The sequence below is a fragment of the Hyperolius riggenbachi genome, chromosome 4, assembly GCF_040937935.1.
Source record: "Hyperolius riggenbachi isolate aHypRig1 chromosome 4, aHypRig1.pri, whole genome shotgun sequence".
NCBI classification, from domain to species: domain Eukaryota; kingdom Metazoa; phylum Chordata; class Amphibia; order Anura; family Hyperoliidae; genus Hyperolius; species Hyperolius riggenbachi.
The window spans coordinates 79,659,265-79,671,859 of record NC_090649.1 but is presented as its reverse complement, the minus strand read 5'-3'; the positions used below and the strand labels follow the sequence as shown (position 1 = coordinate 79,671,859).

Sequence of the window (12,595 nt, the reverse complement as noted above, 5' to 3'; positions counted from 1 at the left end):
TAGGACTTGAAACACCCAGTGTACCAGTACTCGTATTCCACTCATCTCCATTACATAAGCTATACCCGGGGGGAGGGGGTTAGACATTGTGCTATATGGATTGGTCTAGGTCTGCTTTCAATCTAGTCCAGGATCCAGCTCAGAATGAGAATGTCCAGCAGGGAGTTATGTGTACCCTCTGCTAGCATACACACCTATATCTGCTAACCTTTGAGTTTGAGTAAATAGCAGCAGAGGATGAAAGCCAGATCTTACTTTACTCTTGTCACTTCCAATAAAGGAGAGGGGAAGGAGCCGGCACAAGATATTATGCTGATGATCACAGCTGGCTGCTTGGTGCCAGCCCTCGGCAAGCCGTGCATCAGTCATGTAGCCGATCTGATGATTCAGTTACACATGGAGGAACAATGCACCCCCCGCTCATCCATCATGACGGTATTTGTAGAGACAGAACACCTTATTTGTTGTTAATGTACTGCTTTATTCCAGAGGAGTTTGTGCAGAGGCCTGGTAATAGGAAAAGAGAATATATTCAACTGTCAACACGTGTAGATCATCTAAGTAACCTGTGCATGGTGTGTGCCCATTGTGCACTGTGGCCATTCCTACCGGTAGTGTATTGCCAGATTTAGATTTCCTCTTACATCTCACAACCCTACATAGCATTTCTGTCAGCAGCCACCTCACTCTATCTTCTCACTCAGAGGTCTTCTTCCACATCATTGTCCCATCATTTACATGGTTTCCCTCTTTGGTGTTCCTGGGCAGCAAACAGCTCCTTAAAGAGGAACTGTAACCAAGGACTAAACTTCATCCTAATCAGTAGCGGATACCCCCTTTCCCACAAGAAATCTATTTCTTTTCTCAAATAGGTCATCAGGGGGCTCTGTATGGCTGATATTGTGGTGAAACCCCTCCCAGTGTGATGTAAGGACCATGGTCCAGACAGTTTCCTGACAGGGAACCTTGTTGCATCATGGAGATCAAACAACATGAAAAAATTACAAATTGGGAATATCAATCATTTATTGATCTCTTTTCTATTTTTTTAACGTCTCACTTTGCAATGTATTAATTTACTTTTTCCACCTTTTCGCTAAAGTTCCTCTTAAATCACGCCAGAGAAAACTTGGCCAAGGTGGCCGATAACAAGCGCCTCTATTAACAATCCAGTGTGTGTACGGCAGCCCCTACCCCCTGGTGGATCACTTCAGCTGTGCTACAGGCCAGAGCGTCGTTCTTCTCTAATAACTCCCCCCCTCCCTCGCGATGTGATGTCCTTCTACGTCAACCCTCCTCTCCCCCCCATAACAACAGTACACATTGCTATTGTCACGTCTCTGCCGAGGCCCTGCATTGTTGCCCAAGGAATCAGGTGCCAATCCCCTGTGACTTTGATTTTGCATGTGTATGGGCCTTTAGTGTGTCTGTCATTATCCATTTCGGAGCCATGCCCTGTCCATCTTTTGGGCACTGCGCCGCTGCACATACCATTTTTAACCAGACACCTGAAGCAATGAGCAGCTTTGCATGCACTTCTGCTAGTTTCTTTATGTAGTCCAACTTTGCTACATTCTAATACTACTCTCCTTTTCATACTTATTGAAACCCCTATGAATTGTGCATGCATTAGTCTTTGTGACTTTGATCACATAACCTCTCTAGTTCGCTTTAAAACTCTTCCTTGTTGCAGCGCAGACGTACATTTATGAAAGTTATAAACGGTTGACAGTGACTGAAAATTGAAGCTTGTGTGTTTCTGTAGTAACCAAAGTCCATTCACAATTTTGCTTGTTTACTATAGCCCCTTGAGGTGTAATGCTGAATGTATTGAGACAATAGGATATCCCCACCCCAGGGTAGGCGGAGTGCTGCCTTAGGTGCTGTTCTGTTGCACTGCAGTTACTGTAACAGGCTTGTGGGTGAACTTCCTGGATGGAAAGTTCAGTCTGCTGTTCAGGAAGATGTCTGGCTGTTTCCCAGCAGCGGCTGCCAAGACTGCAGGTTTGTAGTGAGAGCAGGAGACGAGGTGCTGCTGCTGTAATGGAGCTGCTGCAGGCGGATGATAGGAGCCAGAGGAGATGGAAAATCTGACATGCTCCCCATGATGGATATTGTAATGTCTTCCAGTGTAAATTGTAACAGCGGCTGAAACGTGATTCATCCACCTTTAGCTAAAAACAGAACTGTGTTCTGAGCGTGGGGATTATCGCAGGGCTGAGAGACTCTCCGGCCGTCACTGCTGCCGGCTAAGAACCAAACCCCTACGGCGGGTGATGTCGCCATAATGCTTCCTGAGAATACAATCATGTTATCATAGCTGGATAGTGTACTGGTTAAAGGGGGATTGTCACCATAAAAATCAAATTTCAACAGCAACTGGTCTGAGTGTATTAAGTGATAAAGATGCTAATCCTGCATTCAAAACTTTCGAAACATTTTCTGCTGTTATGGTTTGGAGTTATCACATACCTAAGCAGCACTGGCCCTTTAATAGTCAGTGCCAAACAGTTGCATGCTGGGGGTTCTTTTTATCTCTAATATATTCCTCCTCTTCCATTTATTTCCCTGCCTATCTGAAACACGATCCCCTGCTCACTTGTGTTTACAAGCAAGGCTGAGGTGACTCAGCGATTGGAGGAGAAAAGAAAAAAAAAGTTAAGGGCAGAAATGACATCAGGATTTAGCCTCAAACTGTGGGCAAAAGACATGGTTCCCACCAGGAACAGAATTCTCTTCATTTACTATATGACATTCACTGAAATCAAAATGTGGACAGTACAATACATGTGTTACGTAAGTAGATCAAGTATTTATCTACTTATATATGTGTTTTTTTACCCTGGCATAGTATGGCTGATCCTACTACTTTAAGGGCTCTGCCTCTGACACATGAGACCAGGGTTTGAATCTCGGCTCTGCCTGTTCAGTAAGCAAGTTTTACATTGTCAGCTCCTCAGAGGGACAGTTAAAGAGGAACTGTAGGGAAAATAACATAGTTAATAAAATTGTTTTTTTTTTACAATATTCATATCTAGATTATTTAGTTAATATTTGTCCATTGTAAGATCTTTCCTGTCCCTGATTTACATTCTGAAATGTATCAATGGTAGTGACATCTTTGGTTCTGCCAGGTAATCTGTGCAGAATGTTCTTTACTGAGAGTTCTATGCACATAGGGAGATATTGCTTGCTTGGCAGTTGGAAACAGCTGTTATTTCTCACAATGCTACGAGGTTCATAGATAGGAAACTGTCAGGACCATGGTCATGATATCACATTGTGGGAGGGTTTTCACCACAATATTAGCTACACAGACAATCGCAAATCGCTAGTGATCTTTAAATCGCTAGGGTTGCTACTTTATCATAGAAATCATGAGGAGTATTTTCCACTATAGTGATTCGATTTGTAAATCGCAATCGCTTTCTGGAGCGATTTTCAGAGGGATAATGCAATGCAAATGAAAATCGCAATCGCATAACAAAATAAATGAAAAATCGCAATCGCTGGCATTTGTGATTGCTAGTGGGAAAGGGCCCTTGGAAACAGCTGTAAACAGCTGTTATTTCCCACAGTGCAACAAGGCTCCCACAGCGTGGTGTCAGAACCATGGTCCTGACATCACACTGTGGGAGGGGTTTCACCACAATATCAGCCATACAGAGGCCCCTGATGATCCATTTGTGAAAAGGAAAAGATTTCTCATGGGAAAGGGGGTATCAGCTACTGATTGGGATGAAGCTCAATCCCTGGTTACGGTTTCTCTTTAAAGTGTACCTGAGGCAAGGTAAAATGAAAAATAAAGATATTTACCTAAGTAGAGGAATCTTTCAGAGCCTTCCCACATCCACCTAGTCTCAAGCTTGTCGGGTATGTTATGTGGCCACGCTTCTCTTCATGCGCAAGCGCAGCCATACTGTGCCTACGCAATAAGCCAGAGCCACTTGTCCGCAAGCTGCTCCATGCTTCTGCGCAGGAGTGTGTGCACTCAGTGGGGTGCAGCACGGCCTCACTCACGCATGAAGGGATGTGCGGATGTGTTCATCAAGAGGGTCTTGGGCAGCTGCGGTGGTCTCCAGGAGAATGTGGGAAGCATTCAGAGCCTTTCCTCTTCTTAAAAGATACCCGAGGTGACATGTGACATGATGAGATAGAAATGGGTATGTACAGTGCCTAGCACACAAATAACTAGGCTGTGTTCCTTTTTTTCTTTCTCTGCCTGAAAGCGTTAAATATCAGGTATGTAAGTAGCTGACTCAGTCCTGACTCAGACAGGAAGTGACAACAGTGTGACCCTCACTGATAAGTAATTCCAACTAGCAGAAAATGGCTTCTATGAGCAAAAAAAGAGATAAAAGGGGGAATTTTTTTATCAGTGAGGGTCACACTGTAGTCACTTCCTGTCTGAGTCAGGACTGAGTCAGCCACTTACATACCTGATATTTAACTCTTTCAGGCAGAGAAAGAAAACATAGGAACACAGCATAGTTATTTGTGTGCTAGGCACTGTACATACACATCTCATCATGTCTCACTTCGGGTATCCTTTAAGTATCTCAGTTTTTACAAAAAAAATAATAATAATTTGCCTCAGGTGTGCCCTTTGACGAAAACAACTGGTTTAGATGGGTGTGAAGATGGCTGTACACCAGTAGATGAAACTGCCCAAACTGCAGGTAATCTAAACTGTAAAAGATTACCTTCTCACCAAAGTGAAGCGAAGGAAAATGGCAGGACATCCGTAACTAGATTTCTAACTTCCTGTAGAGGGCAAGGGACTCAGACACAAGTGTTCCGGAGTCAGGCGTGTGCGCCACACACAACCACCCTAGACTGATAGCATTTTCATGCTTGAGGCGCAATATCTGATTGGAGATGTAGCGGTCTGGAAAATTAAAAGTTGTCCATGCAGTACGCACCTACCCACATAGAACAATGTTCTTCTGTAGATAATCTGCATGTGTAGGACAAACGTGTACTATAGTTACATCCTTTTGTTGTTCTATTTGTTATGCTTGTTGGTCCCCATACAACTCTTCACTCAAACCTACATGCCTTTCTCTGTATGAGGAAGGTTTCTGTGTTGTAGTTTTATCCCTCGGTCGTTCACACCCTAGTCTGGTAGCAAACCTTCAAATCCTTACATGTAGCTTTCGCAAAACGAAAGTTTGCCTTCTTAAAACAGAAGGTATTTGTGATTATTCAGATTGGAGTGAGCATATGTCTCCCACAGTGCATCACTGCTGAATATGCAAATCATCCTTTGTTATTCCTGTCAGCTAAACAGACCTCCAGAACAGCTGGAATGCAATGATGTGTCAGCATGTTAACCACTTAAGGACCGGGCTGTCTATCTCTGATCTGTGCTGCGTGGGCTCTCCAGCCCGCAGCACAGATCGTGTGCAAGGCAGGACGATCAGACTTCCCTCCTTTTTTCCCCACTAGGGCGATGACCTGCTGGGGGGGTCTGATCGCCGCCGCTCCGTGTGGCCGAGCGGGGGGGGGGGGGGGGGGCTCCTCAAAGCCCCGCTCCGCAGCCATTTCTGCCCTCCCTTCCTCTACCTCCCTTTCCCTATGGGCTGCGCAGGACGGATATCCGTCCTGCGCCGCCTAGGATAGGCTTCAGCCTATCAAATGCCGGTGGGATCGCCGATCTCAGCAGCGCCGTAGTGATGTAAACAGTGGGGATTTCTTCCCCGTGTGTTTACAATTAGCCTGCGAGCCGCGATCGGAGGCTTGCAGGTTATTCACGGAGACACCCTCCGTTCCGTGAAGTGACATGGAACGGCTATCGGCGTTAGCTGGTCGTTAAGTGGTTTTAATTGTACAGATCCACCATAATTCAACATGCATACGGACTGTTTCAGACTGGTTGGACTTCATCAGTGCATGGCATGGATTAATGTAGCTCTATTGTGTAGGACTTGAAACAGACTACCCAGCAAGTTCATGGTGAACCAGAACTCCTAGGAGTATGTAAGGGGCTAAAAAGGACCAAAACGCTTCCTTACTATAATGCTATGCAAAACATAAGTTTGCCTTCTTAAAGTGACACTGAAGCAAAAAAAAAAATCTCATAATGAATTGTATGTGTAGTATGGATGATTCACAGAACATTAGTAGCAAATAAAAAATATTTTTATTATCAGTTATATATTTATATCAGTTATACATATTTTAATTTTCAATTATATAGCCTTTTTTTATAACATTGCATCATTCTCTAATATTTGCAGTTTACCACCTACACTCTGCATATTAAACTATGAAACAGTGCAGAGCTAATGACCCTTTGAACTTTCCTGCAGTAAAACCTTTCACAAACAAAAAACAGTGAGAGACAAGTTGAGATAAGTGCTTCAGAAAACAGCACTGTACCTGACCAAGCTCTTTTGCACAGATAACAACTGAAGTTTCTTAAAGGGGTTCTGTGTGGGGGTGCTGAAGGTAAAAACAGACACTTACCTGGGGCTTCTATCAGCCCCCTGTAGCAGTTGTGTCCCACGCCGTCCTCCTCCGATCCGCCATTCTCCGGCTCCGGTCTTGCGCGGCATGCTTTCCTGCCAGCTTCCGCTCGTGTCATCGGAAGCGAGAAACCTTCATACTGCGCCTGCGCAGTAAGCTTCCGATGACGCGAACGGGAGCACGCATTATTCGTCTGTGTTAGCCAAACAATTGCCCGGTGCCGGCGGCGGGGAACAGCAGATCGGAGGAGGACGGCGTGGGACACAACTGCTACAGGGGGCTGATAGAAGCCCCAGGTAAGTGTCTGTTTTTACCCGCAGCACACATCCACAGAACCCCTTTAACTCTTCCTGTACTGTAAACAATATGAGACTCATATCTGTGCTAATAATGTTCTATTTCTTAGCTGTACTACACATACAAATCATTATCATTAGTTTATTTTCACTTTAGATTCCCTTTAGAACCCAAGGCAGATTTATTAAATCTTAAGAGGACACAGAGGTATGTTCTGTGCACAATCACATGCCTCTGTGTCCACTTAAGATTTAAAAAACCCGGCTCGGGTTCTCTTTAAAGAGGAACTCCAGTGAAAATAATGTAATAAAAAAAAGTGCTTCATTTTTACAATAATTATGTATAAATGATTTAGTCAGTGTTTGCTCATTGTAAAATCTTTCCTCTCCCCGATTTACATTCTGACATTTATTACATGGTGACATTTTTACTGTGGGCAGGTTATGTAGCTGCTGCTTGCTGTTTTGGCTGTTAGAGACAGCTGTAAACAGCTAATTCCTGTCTGTGAACCTTGTTACATTGTAACAAGCTGCCAAAAGTACCGCGGTCCTCAGAGCTTCTTGTGGGAGGGGTTTCAGCACAAAATCAGTCATACAGCGCCCCCTGATGGTCTGTTTGTGAAAAGCAATATATTTCTCATGTAAAAGGGGGTATCAGCTACTACTGATTGGGATAAAGTTCAGTTCTTGGTTGGAGTTTCTCTTTAAAGCAGAAGGTATTTGCAATTATTCAGGTTCACCATGAGCTTACTGGGCAATCTCTAAGTCTACATTTACTTTACATATGGAGCTACAGTACAGGGCTGTGCAATATTCATTCTATCCTTTATATTTTAGGTATGTTACAGAATGGAAAGAAGTTTGACTCATCCAGGGATAGAAACAAGCCTTTCAAGTTCAGGTTAGGACGACAGGAAGTGATCAAAGGATGGGATGACGGCATCGGACAGGTATATGAAATACTGAATGCAGTGTGTGTTTGTTTTTCGCTTCCCTACAATCTGCGTGCTTTGATGTTTGGTAAACTGAACAAGTCGGGAAATGGTGTTTGTGCTGCATTTATCATTTATATAGCGCTGATATCTTCCACTGTGCTTTACAAAGTACATATTATGCAGTACAGGCCTCAAAATAACAAGTGCTTTTTTCTTTTTCCGAATCATACTGTTTGTAATAGGGGCTGTCACATGCCCCCTACTGGTCAGCCTGCGGAGCCTCTCAATCTACTCTGGCACACAGACAATCCAGTCCCATGGATACAATTGATGTGCCGGACAGCTGAGATTAGGCTTCAAAGACAGATCGGGGGGGGGGGGGTGGCGTAGTGCAGTGCTGGCTCCCCAGTTTGAATGCTAGCCAGGGCATTATCTGCATAGAGTTTGTATGTTCTCATGTCTGGGTGGGTGTTCTCTGGGCACTCCAGTTTCCTCCTACATCCCAAAACATACAAATATGTTCATTGGATTCCCCAAATTGGCCCTAGACTACGATGGACCTATAACTGTGGTAGGAATAACATTGTGAGCCCCTCTAAAGGGCAGTTAGTGACAAGACAGTACTCTGTAAAGTGCTGCTGAACATGTCAGCGCTATATACATGCTAAATAATAACACAATTGCTACAAGCAATTAAATGGTAAAAACTGCCATAACCTTTTCAGTTCGGGGGGGAAAAAGGTCTTCTATTTAATCTGGGGAAGAAAGGTTTAAAGGTGCCCATATATCAACCAAGAAACAAATCTCTCTCTGATGGAATCTGATTAGAGAGAGATCTGTCAGCTGCCCTTACTCCACAGGCCGATTCCTGATCAATTTCAGCGTGAAATCTCTAGGGAATCGGTCGCGTCCACCGCTGCCCCCCAGTGTATAAATGTGCCCCCTTGTGTGCATGTATATATTACCTGTCCTGTGTTTCCAACCGCGTGGTTCCCAGCTGTCTTCGGAATCCCCTGCACCTCCATTAGTAGTATACACACCAGCGGCGTATAGCTCATGGCGTGTCACAGCTGCCTAAATCACCACCCTCCCACTTCCATTCTCCCCAATAGGAGGAGGTTGTGTGTCAGCTTGGCCACTCCTCTCAGCTCTGTCCTGATTGGGAAAGGTGGTAAGTGGGTGCCACTTATCCACACCTTCTTCATGAAGGCATTACTCCTTCACTGGAGCCATAGACAAGGTGCAGCAGCAGTCACTTGACTGCACAGCCTAACCTAAAAACCAAGGCATGTCTAAGCATTTTTTTAAACCTTTATTGTTATCCTTGTTGCCCACTAGAAGGAGGAGTGATGTATGGGGGCAATAAAAAGGATTGTAAAAAGAATAAACATGTCTTCCATACCCCTTTTGCTACCAGCTCACTTGAAATGGTTAAAACCTGTTTATTTCCTGTAAGCTTTGAACTATGAGTCTGATAGACAAACCGGTGGTAATATTGATGAGTGCAGGAAGCACATGGCAATATTACTGGTACTAAACCCAGCAGACTACCACACATTGTGTGGGAAATGCGAACGTTGCCTTAGTAATGCGCATTAACCTCCTTGGCCGTAATCCTGAGCATTGTGCCGGTTAGCGGCTGGGAGGTATAGAGAATCAGCATGAGCTCAGCCTGCCTTTGACCCAGATGCTCGCAACCTGTCTTCTTTCGGTCCTTGGAGGCACTCGATCCCATGGGTGAGATTGCCGTTTGTCACAGTACTACAAACCGCAATCTCACCATAGAGGTAGAATGCCACCTGGAGGACAGGAGGGAGAATTGCAGAACTGAATCCTGAGGAGGTGAGTCTGTGCAAAGGCTGCTGCAGATCTCCCTGCAGTATGATTTTATTCCTGCTTTTAGAGTCTAGAAGCACGTGAAAAAATCGCACCGCTTTTAGTCCCTAAAATCAGGAAGTAATCATACCGGCAGGGAGGTTAAGCAAGTATTCCATAGCAACGCTCGTGTCACCCATGCTAATTGCACAACGTGAGGTACTCTGCTGACACTGCCTGCACACGCCAATATTACCGGGGCTACATTACATCATGGCCTGCGAGTTCCATCATGCCCAGTCTTTTAGTGTTGGGCCAGTATGTACCGTATTTTTCAGCAAATAAATGCTGCAGACTATAAGATGCACCTAGGTTTAGAGGGCAAAAACCAGGAAAAAATACATTCTAAACCCAGTGCATGGTCCATGCCGGGAGCGTCTTGTAGATGTTCTCCCCCTATTATTGGGTCCCCCTTGTACCCCCATGTGTCATCCTGTGTCCCCTTCTGTCCCCCATGTGTCCCCTTCTGTCCCCCGTGTGTCCTTCTCTGGCCCCCGTGTGTGATCCTCTGGCGCTGTGTGTCCTCCGCTCTGCCCTCCTGTCCTCCTCCGCTTCCCGTGAATTGTTATCAGCAGCGGCAGCATGGTTCACCTCATTCTGCAGTGATCAGAATGAGGTACCCCTAGTGCCGGCTTCTGCTGATCGTGTCATCAGCAGAAGCCGGCACTAGGGGCGCAGTGAGAGAAAGGAGAGGTCTCTGATCACTGTGGATAAGGTGAGCCATGCTGCCTCTGCTGCTGATGATTCATGGGAAGCGGAGGAGGACAGAAGGGGGGAGCGGAGGTCACATGGGAGAATACAGGGTGTCCCTGACACAGCAATGGTTTCAGCGGTTCATATTGGTGAGCGTTCGTGAGTTAGGGACTTTCTCCCCATTTTTTTTCTTTGGGGGGAGGGGGGGGCGGAGCGTATGCCAAAAAATAATGCCCCAATTGCCTGATCGTGCCTTCATTTCAGTAACATTATTTTTATTATTGTACATTTTTATAGGCCGAACATATTTCCCTCAAGAGCTTTACAGAGTTCAATGAACACTTTCTGCACACAAAGCCATCAAGCGGTGTCCTAGTTCTTTGTACAGCGTTTAATCTGGTCCCTGTAGTGAGGAACAGAGCTGGGCCACATTGACATTTATATATTTCCCCAGTGCTGTTCAGGAAAGGAAAGATATTTTTAGCAGTGTGTAATGTGTGTAAAAGCAATTTTCCCCGGGTCATCGATTATTGCTTATTCAGCCCCTCAGTGTAATATGTTTATCACGGGGTGACAGCTGCATAATTATGCAATCCTACATGAGTTCTGTGATTATTTTCTTCCTAGGTGTCTGTCTAATCGCGTGTTCTACCCATGCTTTAGCGACTGAACTAATGTCCTCACTCAGCACTTAGCCATGCAAATAAATAGGTAGATAGGTAAACAATAACCCCAGTGCATTGTAAACCAGAACCTGGTGAAGTGGGGGGCGGAGCTTGTAATTAGATGGCAAGTTATCTCTGTTAGCTACTTGGCACGAGCCCCACCTTCGGTTATACCATTTCTTGCTGTGGACAGGGGCAGAGATCTTTGGTTATGCTGCTCCCAGTTCACCGGCTCCCCCCAACTCTGACAGGATGAGGGGAACAACCTTAAGGCGCGTACACATGCCTGATCTCTTCAAACGATGGGTCGTCAGACCCGCCCGCGGGGCAGCCGTTTTTTCGACAGTTTCCTCGTGTGTACAGTCTGTCGGCAGGCTGATAAGGCTGGTTTTGACCGATCCGCTGAGCGGAGCAGTCTAAACCAGCCTTATCAGCCTGCCGACAGACTGTACACACAGGGAAACTGTCATCAGAACGGCCAACCCCCAGGCGGGTTTGACGACCCGTCGTTTGAAGGTGAAGAGATCATGTGTGTGTACGCTCCTTAAAGATTGTCTTGGTGATCTATGATATCCAACTCTTACAGTGGCTTGCAAAAGTATTCGCCCCCCTTGAAGTTTTCCACATTTTGTCACATTACTGCCACAAACATGAATTAATTTTATTGGAATTCCACGTGAAAGACCAACACAAAGTCGTGTACACATGAGAAGTGGAACGAAAATCATACATGATTCCAAACATTTTTTACAAATAAATAACTGCAATGTGGTGTGTGCATAATTATTCTGCCCCCTTTGAGTGCAGTCAGTTGCCTATAGACATTGCCTGATGAGTGCTAATGACTTAATAGAGTGCACCTGTGTGCAATCTAATGTCAGTACAAATACAGCTGCTCTGTGAGGGTCTCAGAGGTTGTCTAAGAGAATATTGGGAGCAACAACACCGTGAAGTCCAAAGAACACACAAGACAGGTCAAGGATCAAGTTATTGAGAAATTTAAAGCAGGCTTAGGCTACAAAAGGATTTTCAAAGCTTTGAACATCCCACGGAGCACTGTTCAAGCGATCATTCAGAAATGGAAGGAGTATGGCACAACCGTAAACCTACCAACACAAGGCCATCCACCTAAACTCACAGGCCGAACAAAGAGAGCGCTAATCAGAAATGCAGTCAAGAGGCCCATGGTGACTCTGGATGAGCTGCAGAGATCTACAGCTCAGGTGGGAGACTCTGTCCATAGGACAACTATTAGTCATGCACTGTACAAAGTTGGCCTTTATGGAAGAGTGGCAAGAAGAAAGACATTGTTAACAGAAAAGCATAAGAAGTCCTGTTTGCAGTTTGTCACAAGCCATGTGGGGGACACAGCAACCATGTGGAAGAAGGTGCTCTGGTCAGATGAGACCAAAATGGAACTTTTTGGCCAAAATGCAAAATGCTATGTGTGGCGGAAAACTAACATTGCACATCACTCTGAACACACCATCCCCACTGTCAAATATGGTGGTGGCAGCATCATGCTCGGGGGGGAATCTATTCAGCAGGGACAGGAAAGCTGGTCAGAGTTGATAGGAAGATGGATGGAGCCAAATACAGGGCAATCTTGGAAGAAAACCTGTCTGCAAAAGTCTGCAAAAGACTTGAGACTGGGGCGGAGGTT

At 45.2% G+C, this 12,595-nt stretch overlaps 1 protein-coding gene across 1 annotated transcript in view; it reads left to right on the top strand.

Moving 5' to 3' along the window:
* FKBP1B (FKBP prolyl isomerase 1B) overlaps positions 1–12,595 on the top strand; it is a 111,153-nt gene that overhangs the window by 84,463 nt on the left and 14,095 nt on the right. The window contains exon 3 of the mRNA XM_068280259.1: positions 7,602–7,714. Within this exon, the coding sequence (XP_068136360.1) occupies positions 7,602–7,714 (113 nt within the window). The remainder of the gene's footprint in view (positions 1–7,601; positions 7,715–12,595) is intronic.